At 66.5% G+C, this 17,862-nt stretch overlaps 1 protein-coding gene and 2 long non-coding RNA genes across 5 annotated transcripts; 2 read left to right on the forward strand and 1 right to left on the reverse strand.

The window, feature by feature from the left end:
* Nucleotides 1-609: 609 nt before the first annotated feature.
* On the reverse strand, nucleotides 610-16,837 carry ZNF787 (zinc finger protein 787). 2 transcript variants are annotated; one of them, XM_055551354.1, is made up of 3 exons: nucleotides 16,166-16,540; nucleotides 9,244-9,331; nucleotides 610-2,597 (listed from the first exon to the last, which is right to left on the reverse strand). In XM_055551354.1, the coding sequence occupies exons 2-3, from the start codon at nucleotides 9,320-9,322 to the stop codon at nucleotides 1,522-1,524; spliced, it is 1,155 nt and encodes a 384-aa protein (XP_055407329.1). In that variant the 5' UTR covers nucleotides 9,323-9,331; nucleotides 16,166-16,540; the 3' UTR covers nucleotides 610-1,521. The 2 variants fall into 2 exon arrangements, with proteins under 2 accessions (XP_055407329.1, XP_055407331.1); XM_055551356.1 differs by lacking the exon at nucleotides 16,166-16,540 and adding an exon at nucleotides 16,705-16,837 and having other exon boundaries at nucleotides 612-2,597.
* LOC129630843 (uncharacterized) lies at nucleotides 3,786-5,459 on the forward strand. 2 transcript variants are annotated; one of them, XR_008703776.1, is made up of 4 exons: nucleotides 3,786-3,923; nucleotides 4,517-4,609; nucleotides 4,805-4,959; nucleotides 5,213-5,459. It is a non-coding gene; the product is annotated as an uncharacterized LOC129630843 (long non-coding RNA). The 2 variants fall into 2 exon arrangements; XR_008703775.1 differs by lacking the exon at nucleotides 5,213-5,459 and having other exon boundaries at nucleotides 4,805-5,161.
* Nucleotides 10,632-12,625, forward strand: LOC129630844 (uncharacterized). Its single transcript, XR_008703777.1, has 3 exons — nucleotides 10,632-10,843; nucleotides 11,205-11,337; nucleotides 12,359-12,625. It is a non-coding gene; the product is annotated as an uncharacterized LOC129630844 (long non-coding RNA).
* Nucleotides 16,838-17,862: the final 1,025 nt, after the last annotated feature.

The following is a 17,862-nucleotide window of genomic DNA, read 5'->3' on the forward strand; positions in this document are numbered from 1 at the left end:
CAGACGAACCCAGAGGAACCCAGAGGAACCGTTTGGCCAGGCTGGAAACACGCCCTGGGAGGACCCTACCTCCCCGGGGTCACCCACTGCAGCCTCCCAAGACCCCACGGTCCCCTGGCCTCCAGCGGAGGGTCCCGGGATGCTGGGGTGGTATCAGGCACCGCCCCCACCCGGGCCGACCTGTGGGTCTGGCACGTGGCCCAGCAGCAGCAGCAAGCCACTGCCCACCCTTGTCTTCCCCCGGGCCCCGCTGGCTCCTGGGAGGCGGGGGGCGGTGTGTAGGCAGATACCCGCCCACCCACCAGAGTCCAGCTTCTTCCTAGAGGCAGTAATTCTGTCGCTGGGAAGTCGAGACAGGCACTTCTCTGCGGTGACCTGTGACGCCGTGGCTGTCCCCTGCTCCCTCAGTGGATCTGAGGACAGGACACAGCTACAAGGTGCAGGACAAGTCTTCCAAGACGCTGGACGCAGGCGGGGCCACCGGGCTGGTGGAGACGGGAGCCTGGGGTACTTGGCAGCGCGGGGGAGAGCTGCCCGCCACCGCAAGGAGAGGCACGGCCTGTTCAGCCCCGCCCCGCCCCGCCCCGCCCCGCCCCCCGGCCGCCGGAGTCCTTTTAAAAGCAGCGGTGGGCGGGCCTCGCTCGGAACACCCGCCCCAGGTCCTCACTGGCCTGCCCGTCCTCCCGGATTGAGGACGCCGCTCACGCGGGGACCCAGAGCCCGCTGCCGGAGCCGGCCGGTCACTCTCCCAGGACAGTCTCCAGGGCGCACCCGGGCACGCGCGCGGCCTGGGGCGATGTCGGCCTCTCTCCTCCGGCCTGGCCGGTGCCCCCCACCCACGCACCCAGCAGCAGTTGCCAGGGTGCGGGGCCCTCCTTTTCCCCGGACTCAAGAACCACGCACAGGAGGGACGATCGGATAGTGCGATTTATTGCCCCCGAGCCCTCTTCCCGCCGCGCCCAGGCCTGGGATGAGCCGAGACCCGCTGTCCGCGGGCGCTCTGCTCCGCACGCCTCCGCGACCCCAGACCCGGCGGGGTGGGGGAGGATAGGGAGAGGAGAAAGGCTGGGACCGCGAAGGGGAAGAAAATAACAGGCGGGCGGGGGCAGGAGGCAGTGTGATTAAAAGAAAATTCTAAAGGGTAAAAGGACCCTCTCTCCCTTCCTGCTGGGGCCCCTCCGAGGGTAAAGGGTGCACGGCTCGCCGTTCTCGCAGCAGCCCGGTCGGCGAGGGAAAGGAAAGAGGGCGAATGGTCTTCCGCTCATGGGTTTCGTCGCGTCTTGGTCTCTCTAGTTCCCACCCAACGTCTCGATTCGGGCTCGGCCGAGAACCGACGGGGCCAAGCCAGGCCGAACGGCGGGCGCGGGGAGGGGCCGGGCGGCCTGGTGGGCGCTCCGCGCGCCCCGCCCCAGGCCCGCCGCACCGCCGGGGCGCCCCTCTGTCCGTTTCGCCCCAGCCTCTGGGTCCCGCGCCGTCGTTCCCGCCCAGCCCGAGGGGCCCCGCCCCCCCGGGCCGCCGCCCCTACCGGCCCTCCCCGCCGCGGCACTCGCTGCACCGCCCGCCCGCCGCCTCCTCGTCGTCGTCCTCGTCGTCGTCGTCCCCGCCTGCCCGGTAGTAGTTCTGTCCGCAGTGGCTGCAGACCGAGGGAGCGCCCACGGCGTGCACCTTCTTGTGCCGGCGCAGCGCCGCGCCCTGCACGAAGCCCTCGCCGCACTCCACGCAGATGTGCGCCGGCTCCTCACCCCCCGCCGCCCCCAGCCCGTCCCCGTGCTGGGCGCGCTGGTGGGCCAGCAGCCCGGCCCCGTGCCCGAAGCCCTTCCCGCACTCCACGCACACGTACGGCTTGGGGGCCGGGGCGCGCCGCGAGCGGGGTCCCGGCGCCCTGGCCCCCGTGCTCGCCATGGCTGCAGCCGCCGCCGCCCCCTCGCCCGGCGCGCCCACCACGATGATGCCCTCGCCGTCGCCCACCGGGATGGCAATCTCGCCGTCCGCCGCCGCCGCCTCCTCGGGCGCCTTGGCCCGGCGCACGCTGGCCGCTAGCACCTTGGCCGCCACGCCCGGCCCCGACAGCTCGGGGTGCAGCCGCAGGTGGCGCGCCAGGCTCTTGGGCTGGCTGAAGCCGCGGCCACAGCGCGGGCACACGAAGGGCTTGAGGCCGCTGTGCGAGCGCCGGTGCTTGGCCAGGCTCTTGCTCTGCGTGAAGCTGCGGCCGCAATCGGGGCAGGCGTAGGGCTTCTCGCCCGTGTGGATGCGCTGGTGCTGCATGAGGTTGGAGCTCCAGCTGAAGCGCTTGCCGCACTCGGAGCAGGCGTAGGGCTTCTCGCCCGTGTGGATGCGCCGGTGCTGCACCAGGTGCGAGCTCTGCGAGAAGGTCTTGCCGCAGTCGGCGCAGGCGTTGGGCCGCTCGCCAGTGTGCGTGCGCTGGTGCCGCGTCAGCTTGGACCAGTGGCTGAAGCTCTTGCCGCACTCGTTGCAGATGTAGGGCGCGGGCGGCCGCGGCCGGGGCGGAGCGCCGGCGGGGGGCGCCGATGGGGAAGGGGACAGCTTGGTCGGGGGCCAACTGGGGACGTCGTCGTCATCCATGATGAGGATGTCCACTGCAAGGAAGCGGGGAGAGGGCGTCAGAGAGCCCGCGGAGGGCGGCTGGGGCTGCTTCCCCGCCGCGCTGCGAGGCCTCGGGAACCGGCTCCCCTCCACCAGGCCGGGGGCGGCACCTCGGAGCGCCGAGAACCGGGCCTGCTGCTGCCAGGCCTGCCCCGGGCAGACGTGCTCGCTCAATCCCCATCCCCACACCCCCCAGTTTCCTGCGTTTTACCAAACACTCCGTAACCATCCCCTAGGGCTTCGCCTTCCTTCACAGCCGTTTCCCCCACACCCAGAACAATGCCCGGGACTTGGTGGGGATTCCAGAAATGTCTGCTAAAGGAATCAACAGAATCGAACGGGGCTGCGCGTGGAGGGCTAGGGAAGGCCCTAGTACAGAATGACCCCTGAGGCAGGAGACCCTCGCACCAGGCGGCTCTCATCTCGGCCCGGGAAAGGACGGTGTCACATTTGGGTTCTGGGAAGACGACCCTGGCTGCGGGGGTCGGATTGGCTAATGAGATCACAGCAGGAGAGCCCTGACTACGCCCCTCCCCAACTAACTGGGGGTGCAACCCCACACCCCGCAGCCTCTATCACAGACGTCCTCAGCCTGGGCCCTGGTTCTGTGGGCCTGTGTGCCCAGTGGAGACAAGAAAGGAGTGCGGGGCCTCGTTTCCGGCGCCTGCGAACCGAGGACACCACCTCGGACACCTCCGCGGGCCGACTGCCCGACAAAGCCTTAATACATTTGCACCGCCCCTTGCCCGGGCGGCCTCCCGGGAGAGATGAGCGGCTCTACGAGATCTGGGTGCACCCTCGGCGACATCTGCCTTCCCTGTGCGACTCGGGCCTGAGCTACAAAATGGAGACGGATTTAGGGGGCTCCAGCTCAGACAGCTGCCGGGGGCCCGAGCTCGGGCCCAGCCCCGCCCACCACCCTCCGGCTCCACCCCTGGGCGTGGCCTCACCCACACGGCCCCGCCCACCAGTCTCCGGCTCCACCCCTGGGCACAGCCCCGCCCACACCCGGACCCAGCCTCGCCCCGGCACAGCCCCGCCCACCAGCCTCCGGCCAGGGCCGCGGACACAGCTCCGCCCACCAGGCTTCGGTTCCGCCCCGGAAATAGCCCCGCCCACCAGCCTCCGGCCCCGCCCCTAGGTGCTACGCGAAGGCGTCGCTCAAAGGTGAACCCCACCATAACCTACCTAGCTCTGTTTTCCCGCCCTCTCTCACTAGCCTGCAGGCCCACAGGGCCAGCGGTCGGACCGTGTTCCAGCACCCGGCCGGGGACAAAGTGCCCCAACACAGTCCTCGAGATAACGTCCTCGTGCACTCGGTAAGCATCTGTGCGTTAAGACCCGCGAGGTGGGCGCTGGGGACTCGGTCCTTCGCAGCGAGGACACCGAGGGGCCAGCCAGATGAGCCGCCTCCCGCGGCGACACGGCCTGGGGGCGGAGAAGCACCAGGGGCCCGCAGTCCGGATCCCAGGTGGCCGCCCTGAGCTCCGGCAGCTCTGGGAGATGATGCCCCACGCGCCACCCCCGGTGACTGAGCACCGACGCTTTGAGAACCAGGGCTCCACGCGAGGAGTACCGGAACAGGGCCCGAGCTGGGACAGGACATCACTTCGGTAGGAAGCCTGGGCGGGGTGGGAGGCGCTTCCGAAGAGATGGCCTGGGGCCCACTCCACTTTGACGTCAACATAAATCGGGAACTCGGGGCGGCCGCCGTTAGGACTCCACTGCCTCGCGGGCCCCAGTCCCACCCTGATCGGGGCCCTGCGATCCAGCAAGCCACGCAGCGCGGCCAAGGGAGATAAGAAGGAGAAACAGGCATAAGCACACGACGTCCCGAGGCGTGGGGAAGGGAGGGGGTGGGAAGTAGGCTTGCTATTGGCGTAAGGCCGAAGTACACGCTCTGCTTTCCAAGTTGTCCCTAAAGTTTAACAACAGACACGTGACTCGGCGATGACGCGCATTTGCCATCACGAGGACCCGGACATAACATGGCCCACCTGAACCCGTGAGACCCCTGGGACTCAACCATTAGTCCTGGATGCGGGTGGGGGGCGAGGGGCGGAGCGCCGGTCCGGAAACAGGAGAGAAAGCTCGGTGGGGGGGGCGGGGGGGGAGCGGCCCGCAGGGCTGGGCTGAGAGGGGGGCTGAGCCGGGAGCGGCGCTGCTGCCGCCTTCACCGCAGGCACTCCTTTTCGAGCAGGTGTTAAACGGCCCAGTGGAGGAGTGTCTACTCACTCCAGGAGGCGGGCCTGCCCCTCAACCAGCGGACCTCTGGTCTCCTGCAGTGGGTGCAGGGCCCCACGCTCTCGTGCACCCCCGAGTCCGACTCTGCACCCCGTCCACGTCAGGAAGATGGTCAGCGGCTGCCCCCGGTCCGCCCTCCCTACCGGAGCCCCTCCGTGCCCGGTCCCACGCACTCTCCCCGACCCCAAGCCCAAAGAGCCGTGCAAGAGCCGCCCCCTCGCGTTCCTGCACGCCGTCACCCAAGTGCACATCCCCAGACATGAGTTCGGTCCCTTTACTTTTGACTTCAGCTAAGTCTTTTAGGTCCTGTGTAATACACAGCTTCGCCGGTCTCTTACTTTTGCTGACAATCTTCTTTTCGCAGAGCCCTGTGGCCCTCTGGACCCTCGCGGGCTGCCAGCTCCTCCTCGTGGGCTGCAGCTGGGGGCCCAGCCCCGCCGGCCCTGTGGTCGGTCATTCTGAAGGTGCGATCCCGTCCTCTCACTAAAGGCATGGATTATCGTCTCTCGTGTGATGGCGTATTGTTTCTGTGACATCAAGGGCCACTGACACGCAGGAACTCAGACATCTACGGAACCATGGAGGGATGCACGGCGCAGCCCCTGCATGCAGCGGGCACAGAGGGGCCCCGCCCCCGTCGTGACAGGGCATTTGTCCTGCATTGATTGTGGTCAGCTCCACATTCCGTTTAGTAGGTGGAGTAGTTTTGAGACGCTCCCTCGCCCGCTGGTTGGGACCCAGTGGTCAATTTCACGGGTTTACAGCGGGATGAACCTCATTTTCCCTCATCTGCCCGGTCTTCCGTTGTCCTCCAGCGTGACCAAGTAACCTTCCCTTTCCTCACTGCACTCTGAGCCCACGGATTTACACACATCTGGTGGGCTGCACCCCTCGCCTGTCACCCCGCCAGCTGCGGCGCGTGGGAGCCTTGAGGGGGCTCCGAGTCCTCTGGATGGGACCTAGGGGGTCCTTTGACAGCGTCTCTGCCACCACAGGCTCACCCACACTTTCTTCCCCAGACCTGCAGCCGGCCAATCTACAAGGGCACTCTGGTTTCTCTGAGCAGGAAACAATTTCAAGCTCTAAATCTGGAAGTGATCACTGCTTTTTCTTTTTTTTAAGGTAAAATTCCTGTAAGCCCTAACTGACACTTTTCATACAGATCCAGGCCAGTAGGCTTCTCTGCGGTCTTCCTTAGACGCCCGCATGCCCGGTCCTCACAAGGCGAGGAGAGAACCCAGAGGCGCCGTCTGTGCCAGGCTGCTGACACCACAGCACCAGCATCGGGATGGCGGTGCGCACACCGGCACGGCCAAGCGCGGTTCCTCAGGACTCGGGAGCCCACCTCACAGCCAGCCTGGCCCCGCTCCCTGCCCGTGGATCCCTGGCCCGCAGATCCCCAGGAAGGGCCCACGCGGAGCCGGTCTACTTGGCTCCGCCCTTCCAACGTGCAGGTCGCTTTTCCGTATGATGTGACCCGCGGCCTCCCTTTCCTTCCCCCAACAATCAGAAACAGGAGCCCTCCACTTTGCCCTGGCAGAAGGCACCGCTGACTGGCTGAGTGCGATGCCGTCTCCTCTGCCTGGGGCCATCTCCTCTGCCTGGGGCCATTCGCTCTTTCCCCAGGTACCCGGGGGGATCTGCTTCTTCGAGCCCAGCGACTTGATTCAAAGACCATCCATCCGAGCAGATGTTCTCAGAGTTTTGACTTGCTCTTTCGACACCCAACTTTTCCATTTCAGGAATGTTTTCTAGACGCGTAGGTTTCACTGTTCTCTTCCTTATACAGGATTTTGTCTTCTTGGGGCTTTCTTTAACTAACTTCAGTACCTTTTTTTTTTTTAAACCCTGCTGTAATCTTTATTTCTTTTTGATTTTACAACGTTCCTCCTTTTCACCTTCAGGTTTTCTCAGGGAACGATGCACTCACTACTTTTACTCGGTCTTGAGCTGCTCCATCTTTGTCTTGAAATGGCTTTGTCTGTGTTTCTGGCTGTCTGCTGAGCTCTGCCCCTGGGCCGCGCGGTCCTGGTCTTGTTCTTCCAAGCCCCTCCGCACAGTCCCGGCTGTCTGGGAGTGCACCTCTGACACCGCAGCCTCCCCATCTGAGGACACCCTTCTCGGCCCCTTTCTCTTATTCTAGTAGCTCCTGCGGGGTGGAGTCAGCAGAACGGAACTTTAGTTCCCTGTCTGCCCATCTCTGGACGTCCACTTCCCTGAATTCGCAGGCGGCTACATTCTGGGCAGTGTTTCCAGCTCCTCGGGGGTCCTCTGCCGTGTGTGTGACCTGCTCTCCCAGGGACCCCTGCTCTGCCGCCACCCCATTTGGTCAGTACCTTCTCCTCCCCACTGCAGTCCCCACTGGACCCTGAAGCCCCTCTGTGCAGGCCCTGCCCTGCCTGGGGCCTCCGTGTTGGGTGCTTTCCCTGAACAGTCAGAAAGCCGCGGGCCCAGGCAGCCTGCGCACCCCACTGCTGCTCTGCATGGAACACCCGCTGCAGCTGCTGCCCAGTGACCCCTGAGGGCGGCCTGGTGGCCAGCTCCCCGCCCCCTAACAGCACACGGGCCGTCAGCTCGCCCCCATCCCCCTGTGCTCAGGGCTGTGCCAGGGCACGTGGGTGTTGCCCGGGTGAGGTTGCTGTCTTTTCACGCGGGGTCTGCTGTCGCCCCAGCTCAGGCAGAGCATTTCAGGGCACTCTGCAGGGCGATGCTATGGCACTGAGATAGGAGAGGCGGGCCTGACCGTGTGAGGCCGGGACCCTGGCCCTGGAGGGTTATCTCCAACCCACTGGCTGAAGACTCCTCCCCGCCTCAGTCAGGCCGTCTCTTCACCTACCATCTGTGTTCAGAGGACCTCTCTCTGAGCGCCCACGTGGAAGACCTGGCCAGCTCTCACACCACCCCTGCTGGCTCCCCCCCTCCCCCGGGGTCTGCAGGCCTGGGTCGGGGTGGGGGGGGGGGTCAGTGCGCCCATGAGTCAGTCAGCACAGACCTGGCTGCAGCCTGCAGACAGTTCAGCCCAGCCCCAGCCCCAGCCCTGGCTCCTGGTGGCCCCGCCATCCTGTGCCCCAGGCTCACAGCCCTGCCCCCGGGGCCCCTCGGCCCTCCCCACCGCACCAGACGGCACCAGGGGTCTCAGGGCAGGGGTCCCACACTGCCCCTCAAGGGAGGGGCCCACAGGGGTGCCCACAAGGGGGAGCAGAGCAGCTGGGAAGCTCGCAGGTCCCATGGCTTAGGAGCAGGGGGTCACAAGGTCGGGGCCTGAGCAGACTGCTGGGCAGAACACAGGTGAGAGCCCACCTGCCCTTCAAGGTCTGCCCAGGAGAGTGCCTGAGTGGACAGCGTGGACGGTCAGAACTCCGGGCTCCGAGGTAAACCGCCTTCCGGAGGCGGCTGGGGGCAGAGGACAGTCAGGGGAAACGCTGAGTCCGTCAACCGAGACAAGCGTTTGCTGCTCGCAGAGAATTTATGGGTGAGCCGCTGCGACACCTGGGGATGCTTTTTGAAATCCTCCAGGAAACAGGCACAGGCAGCGTAGTTCCGCCCAGCGTGGTTCACTGCTGGGGCCAGGCAGCGCGACGTGCGGCCACCACACTGTCGGGCTGGAAGTTTCCAGAAGGAAACCGACTGTAAGGTTAATCTTACTTTAAAGCGGTAAAAAACGGAACGGGGGCGCCGTGGTGAAGGAGGGCCTGGGCCCTCCCTGTAGGGCGGGGTCTGTTCCCCCAGGCCTGGAGCCCTCACAGTGAGAGGTCGTGGACACGGCCGGGACGCATGAAGACGCATCGACAGCAGCACAGAGCGCTTCACACTTTATTTCACAGGCGCCCTGCACGGAAGCCCGGGGCCCGGGGAGACGGGCCACGGCTCCCCGCAAGGGCGGGAGCTGGCGAGGCTGTGGCCCGGCCTCAGCAGGCGAAGCCTCATCCGCGGGGGCTCACAGAGGGGGTTACTCAAGCCAGGTAACGCTTTATTACATAAGGCAGGCTGCCCATGCCTTAAATGTTACATAAGGCAGGCTGCCCATGCCTTAAATGTTACATGAGGCAGGCTGCCCATGCCTTAAATCTTACATGAGGCAGGCTGCCCATGCCTTAAATCTTACATAAGGCAGGCTGCCCATGCCTTAAATGAGATGAACACCCGGGAGGACCCAGGCCCACCCGGATGCCCTGTGTCCTCCTGGCCCCCGGCCCCCGGGCCCTCCCCGGGCTGAGGAGCCCCCACCCGCGGCAGCCGAGGGGGCTGCCCCCAAAGGCTCCCAGCTGGGGGGCCGCGGAGACCCCACCAGGCCCGGGAGGCAGCTGGCTGGGCCCGGGAGGCGGGGTAGGACCCCGAGCCTCCAGGAGGTGGGCAGGGCGCGAGGTCAGCCGGGAGAAGCCCAGGGCCCCTCACCTGGGTTCTCGTGACTGGCCATCTGCTGGTCCTCGGAGTCCAGCGGCCCCGGAGACCAGGCCTCTTCCCGCAGCTCCATGTCTGGGCCCTGTCAGAGGGGAGACAAGGAGAGGGTTCACAGGACGCCAGAGCGCACGCGGGGGCCCGAGCTGCACCCTCCGCCCCCCGGCTGGACGGCCACAAGACAGATGCGGGCGGCGCTCAGCCCGAGCTGGGGACCCCAGCTGCCTTCCCACGGCGACTGCCCCAAGTGGAGGGGCGGGGGCGTGGGGGCCACGGGGTTCCCAGGAAGCTGGTGGCCCCAGGACGCGCCACCCCGAGACCCCCGGGCCCACGACAGCCCCAGACACAGCAGGTGCTGCTGACGGTGGGCAACGCCCATGAACTGCCCGAGCAGCGTGGAGGCTCCAGGCCCGGAAGGCAGCCCGCCGAACGCCGACACACGGGCCCCCAGGCCCTTCCACCCCAGACCACACAGGACAGACGGCCGGAGCTGAGCGGGTACCACTCCACAGTCCGGGTACAGGGCGGTCGGGCATGCCAACCGGGACGGCCGCCGTGAGAACAGCCTAGCAGGCCGACCACAGGGGCTCAGCCCACGTGGCCCCAGAATCCCGCTCCGAGGCTGCCTTCACAGCAGCGCCGCTCAGAGGCAGCGAGGGGAGCGGAGCAGGCCATGGAAGATCCAGCTGAGGCCAGGCTGCCAGGCCGAGGGTGGGGGGAGCGCCCACGTGTGGGCACGGGGCTTCTCTGAGTGATGAAATGTTCTGGGACGAGACGGTGGCAGTGGCTGCCGAATTCTGTGAGTAACATCCAGTGGACTGTCCCTTTCACGAGGGTGGCTTATGCCCCAGTGAATCTGTAAACAGACTGAGATGTGTGTGCAGGCCCTGACTCAAGCACCGTCCATGTCAGAAACGAGTAAAAGAGAAATAGGAGCGGCAGGGGCAGGAGGGGCCACTCGGCGAGCCTTCCGATCCATACCTATCTGCTGGGCGGCCACCTGTGGGGCCGGAACAACTGCGTCCAAGTCAAGCAAGCAGGACCTTCCCGGCGGGCGTCCACCTCCGCCCACTTCCTGCACTGAGAAGGCAGGGGCCCTCCATCCTCCCCAGGGCATCCACAGGCTCCAGGGGAGGGGACGCAGGACAGGGAGGTGTTGGGCAGCTTGCCCCAAGGCCAGAGGTCCCCACACCCCCAGACGGGGCAGCTCAGGGAGTGAGGGAGACACCACCTGATTCCCATGGCGGGTGGGGAGCGGGGCGGGCCTCGAACTGCAGGACCCCTGCCCACACCCAGCTCCTGATGCAAGGAGCTCCTCTGAACCCACGACTCCCCGAGAAGAGGAGGCAAGTCCCCCGCTATAGAGGGTCCTGCATCAGGAGGGAACAACGCCCCAGAGGGCGGGGAACCTGGAGGCATGACCTTCCTTTGTCTCCCCCACCGCAGCCCAGGCTACCCCCCAGCACGCAGACCCCCGCTGGCGCCCCGCCCTGTCACTCGGTTTTCCTGAGCTGGCGCTTAACAGATTCCATCTGCTCTCCTGCTGATCGCCTCAGTCAGTCCAGCTGGAAGCCCCAGGAGGGCAGAGGAGGGCAGGGTAAGGCCCCTCGACAGACTGGAGCAGAGCAGGGGCGGGGGTGCACACTCGATGATCCTCCTGGGAGCTGCCGTCCAACGAAGGGCGCTTTTCACTGGATCTAAGTGGGATCGAGGTGTCCACACAGACCCTCAGCGAGGCCGACCAGCGGCAGGTCACAGAGTCTGAGACCCAGAGGCCAGGGCACAGGGTCGCCACGATTCGGGGAAGCGCCGGCCACGCGGGCACCCTGGGAAACGCCTGGAGGAGCCCAAGGCAGAGCCCGCAGTGGAGGGGGCGGGGGCGATCGGACGGGACCTCGGACCTGGCAGGAAGCCCCGATTACACTCCACAAATGGCAGCTTCTCTGGCTGACTTCTAGGGCCCACAGGCTCTCCCACCTGGCGCGGGGCACACCCAGGACCCGGGACAGTCTGCTCTGCATTCTGGTTTGGGCCCTGAGCAGAGGGCGGTGACCCCACCCCCGGGAAGGGAGACTTAAAGCCAGCCACCAGGTAAACACCCTGGCATCCACCTGCTGGGCCTCTCGTGGGGGCCGCGCCCTGTGCCCCCACCGAGGCCTCGCACAGCAGGGACCCCAGGAGCCTGGGGTTGGGGGTGGGGAGGAGCCGGAGCGCGCCCTGGGAGACTCCCTGGATCCCTGTGAAGGGCCAAGGGCGTGCACTGGAGAGTCACCCCTGGCCACTTGTGTGCTCCTCCACTGTGGCCACTCGGGCTCCTGTGTTGCCCCGAGCCCCAGGGCCTTGGGGTCCAACCCTGGGACCTGGGGGGAGGGGGAAGCCACAGCCCTCCCACCCAGAGCTGGGGGCTGGGGCAGCCCCTGACCCGGCGGCTCCCTGGGGGAAGTGGGGTGATTCCCGCGCCAGCCCGACTGTGGAACCTGATGACTCCGGAAGCTGAAGGTAGTGGGTCCTGCCCTCCCGGCCCCCCAGACGCTCCAAGGCCCGGCACACCTGTCAGGCCCGGCTGCCCCACTCTGACCCCCACCCACTCCACAGAGATGAAGGCCCACCCCCGCGGGGCCCTACAGCGATCCAATTAGCCTGGGAGCCGGCAGGGCCTGCGAGACAAATTATTATTATTGTTGTTATTAGACCCACCCACCTGCACTGGATGCCTGCCCACCAATTACCCGCCGGCTCTTTCTTCCGCTGCCAATCTCGCTGCCTCCTCCGGCCGGCGCTGCTCCGGCGCCTGCCCAGGGCTCCCGCTGCCGGAGACAGCTGCCCCGGCTGTCCCCTCGCTTCTCCGCCCCACCCTCCCCCCGCCCACCCCCCGCGCCTCTCTGTTCCTGGGCTGCAGTCAGGCCTTAGCTGGGACCCCCAGCCATTCTTCCCCAGCCCCCGTCCCAGCCTCAAGGCCACCAAAGCCCGGTGGCTACCTCTCAGCCTCCACCCTGGGAGGGCCCTGCACCCACCCTCACCGCCCTCTCCCAACTCCCACCCCTGGGGCCTGCACGCTCCAAGCCCTCTCCAAATCCGCTCCCCACACCACGGACCGGTTCATCTTTTCCAGGCACTAGGTTCAAACAAATCAGTCGACTGAAAGGGGGCAGAAGATGGGAAGAGACACTTCTCCAAAACGACACGCAAGGAACTGGCAAGCACACGAAGAGATACATGCTCGGCGTGGCATCAAGACCACAGACAGACCCCAGAGCAGGCGCGCCGGCCGGACATGATGACCACAGAAAGCACGCGCACGCATGCGGAGAAGCGGGGCCTTCAAGCCACGAACCCAAGAGAAGTGAAAACACGTCCACACGACAGTTTACACACGCGTGTTTACGGAAGCACAAGTCACAAGAGCCGCGCGTGGAGACAGCCCAAACGGCTGTCACCGGTGATGGACGCGCGTGCAGCCCGTGGCAGCTGGAGGAGCAGGAAGAGGAAGCACTGGTCTCGGAGGGGAGACCGCGGTGACTCCGCTTGCTCGAGAAGTCAGGACGGGCAGACCCAGACAGGACGCGGGCCTGTGGTCCCCGGGGGCACGTCCCTGTGCACGTGGCCACCGTGAGCTGTAGAGGGTGACCTGTCTGCACGGCAACGACCTCACAGGGGAGCTGCTGTCTGTTTTATTAAGGGCAGCTCGGTCCCACCACCCCCCTACCTGAACTACCCCCACACGTGGCCCTTGCACTAGGTCCAAACTCCAGACCCGGGCGGTGTCTGCCAGGTCAGCCCTGCAGACGCACTTCCTCCTGGGAGCGCTGCCCCGCATCACACCTGCCGGGCACCTTCTGGCCTTCCAGGGGTCTGCTCTCCAGTGCCTGGCCTTCCTAGAGCTTCCCACACATCTGCCCTTAAATGCTGGTAGATAAATGAAGATTCCTTAAAACAACAAAATACTCTTCAGGACAGAAAAACACAGCTGCACATGTGGGCCATCGCTGGTTGTCACCCCTTGACCGGGCGATGGGCCAGACTCCGCTCCCTCTGGGGGCGCTGGGCTGTCCTGGCTGGTATCTGCAGGGTACTTCTTTCCTCCTCGCCCCGCCCGTCTGTTCCCTGGAGATCTGACGCCAGAGCCCAGAGAACACAGCACCTCCCCCAGGAAGCCTTCCCAGACTCCTCCCTTCCCTCAGCTCCACTGTCCCTTCTCCCCACACAAGAGCAAACAACAACACCGAGGACTGGACACAGCGTGGGCACCGCCTGATCCCCACAGCCACTAAGGGGATGGGAGGCTGCCCTCGCTGGGCTGGTAGGTGGGCGGCCAGGGTGGAGTCGGCCTCACCCCCAGCCACACCATCCGGGGCGGGTGCTCCACCCCGCGCCTCGTCTTCAAGGGCTTGGCATCCAGATCACGAGAGGAACGGCTGCGCTCCACTAGGAGCTGGGCGCCCAGGGGACGTGGACAGGCCTTGGGACACACCCGCGGCCCAGCCTCCAGGGCCCGTCCTCCCTTCCGCCAAGAACACCAGTACTGGGTCCCCTTACTCCCGATTACAGCCAAGCCCACATCCCTTGGAGGCTCTCCCTGACTTCCTCCACCCTGTGTGTCCACACACGCCCCAGCAGACGGCAAGTTCCTCCAGCCCAGGGAGTCAGGATGTCCTGGCCGGCCTGACCCTGCGCCTCCAGGCTGGGCCACATGTGGGTCCCCAGCATCACTCGTGATGAGGCAGCCCGCACAGGACCCCCCATTTGGCAAAGAGAGGCCAGTGTTCTGTGGGCCCAACAGTCAGGCAGGCAGAGCAAGGAGACCCCCACACCAAGGTGGACCCCAGGAGCAGCCGGCTCAGCCGGGGGGCAGCGCAGTGGTGAGAGGCGCCCTCTCTGCCACCAGGACAGGGCTGCTGGCCCCGCTGGAGAGACGAGCGACCCCCCGCAACTGGGGCAGGGAGGCCTCCTAACACACGGACCGAGAGTCACACCTGAAAACAGGCGCCAGCTCTGAGTCTCCGAGCCAGTCATCGGCCCCACCCCATGGGGGGTACCCAAGTCCCCTAATAACCCCAAACCAACGGACACCCCAGAGACCTCCAGAACAGCCTCCATCTCCCCACACCCCAAGCCTGGCCAAAAGAAGCCAGAGGAGGCGGCAGCTCTGGTAAAGGCCAGGCTCTGGACTCCCGCCAACCCTGCACCAGTGTGGGGGCTCAGCCCCCCCCTCGAGTGGGGCGACCACCCCCACCCTGGGGCCTCTGGGGTGTGAGCCAGGCCCCTGGCTGCAGTCTGCCTCCACAAGGCGGCCAGGGCCACAGCGGGGTCCCAGGCACAGCCTCGGCCAGCTGGGGGCGCTGCAGGACACATGTCCAGGGTCAGGGCTGGGGGCGTCTGAGCCCAGGAGTGCCCAGAAGGGACCACCCGAGACCCAGGGCAGCCAGGCAGAGACTGGAGGTCAAGACCAAGACCGCCGCCACCAGCCCGGAACTCAGGCCCCCCTCAGGTCCCCGGGTCCTCTCGGCCAGCTCCTCTGTCCTGTGAGACTCGAGGTGTCTCCCCCAGGCTCCTCCAGCTCCCGGCTAGCCTGGCAACCCCCAGCCCCTGCCTGGGGCGTCCGAGCCTCTCCACTACTGCACCGTCCTGCCCCACCCCCAGCGGAGCACCGCGCCAGGACCACTGTGTCCCAGGCCCAGCACCAGGCGGGGCTGGCAGCAGCCTCAATGGACGAGGCTCACCCAGGGATGGTGGACTGTGCTCTGGGTCATAGGGGCCTGAGGAGGAACTGAGCCTGGGAAAGGGGAAGCGGCAGGTCCAAGGTCACGGGGCTGGAAGAGACGGAGCCGGGAATGCTGGGCGGCCTGAGGCCTGTGCAGCCGCTTCACACCCACTTCTGAGAGCTGTGCGCTGGCTCCCAAAGGAGAGCACTGGGAGCCTTCCTACCAAGGTCAGCGCCGTTAGTACAGCCCCTCTTTTGCACTAGTAGAAACTGAGAAATTCCTTGTGCTGTGAGGTCAGAAAGGTGATGAACGTGGAGCTGGGACCTGAAACCAGTCTGTCTGACCCCAGAGCCCGGGGCTACCACACAGCAGTGCCGCCTGACGCCCGGGGCCACCCTGGGCCGAATCCTTCCAGTTCTCTAGCTCCACCTGCGGGGGTTAGACTCCAAGACCTCCAGGAGCAAGGGGCTAAGACAAGAGACAACACAAGAAGGAATCAGATCTGAATGTTCTGGGACTCAGGCCGGAGGGCCTGCCTGCAGAGGTGGAGGGTGAATGCCAGCTGAGCCAAAGAGGCTTATGTTCTTAGGGAAGAGATAAGCCACCGTAACCGGGTTTCTCCGGGAGCAAGGGCAGACCCAACCCCCAGCTGGATTCTAACCCTGGATCCCTAAGGCAGGTCCAGGCACCAGGAACCACGCAGAGCACACAGACTAAGTCAGTCCCCTCCTACAGTGCCCCTCTGGACTGGGGCTAGGGTGCCCTCCCTGGTCCCCTGGGTGAGGACAGGAGTGTGGAGGTGAGGAGGCGCATGGGCCCGGTCCAGCTCTTCCGTGCACACAGCGAGCCTGCTTCATCTCCCTGTCCTCGTGCCAACCAATGGGCCCGCAAGAGTCTCTGTCCACACTCGCCGTGGCTCACTTTTCCGTCTGATCACGCCATCCCCGGCTGGCCTGTGCCCCAGGGGCACCCGTTTCCACGAACTGGGGTGCTCCCCTTTATGGCCGGGCCGCAAACAGGGGCTCAAGGGCGCTGTGCGGCGCCCGGGAGGCCTCGGGGTGGCCATCGGGCCCGGCCGTCGGCCTCGCCCTGCCCCGCGGGCCACGCGGTGCCTGACCTTGGCCTAACATTTCCCCTCCAGCGCACGCGCTTCCTGCCCGCCGCCCGCGCCCGGGCGAATGAATGAGCCTCCCGCCGGCCGGAATGCCCGTAATTACCGGCCGGATCAAAGGCCGCACGCAGCGCGCCCGGGGCGGCAACGGGATCTGGCTCCTTTGAAAACGGGGGAGAGCGGAGCGGGCAGGCCAGGGGCCGCCACCGGCCCCCCGGGGGCCACCGTTTCCGGTCAGGCCTGCTGGGCCCGCGCGCGCCGCCTCGCCCACCGGGGCCTCAACTTCCCCCGGGAGTCGCCACCACTTCCGGCCACGAGCGGCCGGGAAGGCTGGGGTGGGGGTGGGGGCGACACGGCGGCCCCACGGGCGAGCCCCCGGGCGCGCCCGCGCTGCGCGCGCCCGCCTCGGGCGCGCCCCCGGGTGTGATGCGAGCTCCCGTCCCGGCGCGCGCGCGCCCCGCCCCGCGTCAGCGGCAGCGCGCTCACTCACGCCCCCGCCCCCCGCGGCGCGCACGCGCACTCGCCCGCCCAGTCGCGCTCGCCGCCCGCCTCCCCGCCCGCCCCCCCGGCCGCAGCCCGGCGCCCTGAGGCGCGCGCCCACCTGGCCCCGGGCGCACGGCCCCCGCCCCCGCGCCCTCCCCTCACCTCCTCGGTCCCGGGGCCGCCGCGCCGCACTCCTCCTCCTCTCTCCTCCCTCGCGGATGGTGGCAGCGGCGGCAGCGGCGACTCAGACCCTGGGGTCAGGGGGACGGGCGCCCAGGCCGGAAGTGACCTTCCTGGCCGCTTCCGCCCGCGCCGCTCCCCCCCTCCTCTCCCTACCCCCCTTCCAGCCTCCACCCCGTCCTCGCCGCTCTAGGAAGGCGAGTCCGGCGACCCCCCCCAGCTGCCGCGGGCCACCCCCCCCCAGCTCTATGATGCGGAGCGGGCGCCCCAGGGTGGCACTTCCGGACGCGTCTAGGACACGGGTCCTCCGGCCACGCTCTATGGCGCTGCACGACGAGGGGCTTCGCGCCCCGCCCCCTTCCAGGCCAGGAGGCGCGGGCTCGGCCCGTTAGGCGGAGACTTCCGGGTGCCCAGGGAGGTGCCCCCCGCCCCCGCGCCGGGCTCTTGCGCCTGCGCGGTCGCGCGGTAGGCGTCGAGGGTGGCGGCCGGGGCCGCTCAGCTACCCTGGGTCCGCCGGTCGTCTCTATCGTTGTAACCCGTTCCGTGCCGGCGCCGCCCGCGGCGGCCGGAGCCCGCGCGCCCGGAGGGCTCGTCTGCCACCCTGGTCCCTTCTTTACTGGACTGATCGCTTCAGGCTCCTCCCAGCGCCCGCTTGAGCCGGTGTCCTCCCTTCTAGAGCGACAGTAACACATTGTGCGCCTGCCTCCAGGGGCTTTAGGTACATTAAGTAGTTTGTGGATAATCCAGTACCGTTTTGCAGATAACGAGGAATAGAGAGGTCAAGGCACCTGGCCAAAGCCACACACCGAGGATGCGGGTCCTGGGCTCGAACTCGTGGAATCTGGCTCCCAATTCCTGCATTGAGCAGTGCCTTTGCAAACTGCCTCCTGTCACTGAAGGTTGATCGTAACGTCCAGGGATTCATTTCCTTCTCTCTGGAGAGGAGGGCGCTTTGTGAGCTTACCTGTTTCTGTTAATAAATACATGCTTTTTAAATAACTTACACCACAGTGTCCTCGCGGGCTGAGTCCCTCTGATCCCTTTCTGGGTCTACAGTTGGCTGGCTGCCACCTGAGCGTAACAGGTGGTGTAACAGAGGAAGATTTGATCCCTGGGTCAGGAAGATGCCTGGAGAGGGAA

This window comes from Bubalus kerabau, chromosome 17, assembly GCF_029407905.1.
Source record: "Bubalus kerabau isolate K-KA32 ecotype Philippines breed swamp buffalo chromosome 17, PCC_UOA_SB_1v2, whole genome shotgun sequence".
Taxonomy (NCBI): Eukaryota; Metazoa; Chordata; class Mammalia; order Artiodactyla; family Bovidae; genus Bubalus; species Bubalus kerabau.

Excerpts from the sequence above, each read along its gene's own strand:
- ZNF787 (XM_055551354.1), bottom strand. The coding sequence starts at position 9,322 with ATGGAGCTGCGGGAAGAGGCCTGGTCTCCGGGGCCGCTGGACTCCGAG. Across the intron at positions 2,598-9,243 it reads GGCCAGTCACGAGAACCCAG|TGGACATCCTCATCATGGAT; the intron begins GTGAGGGGCCCT and ends GCTTCCTTGCAG.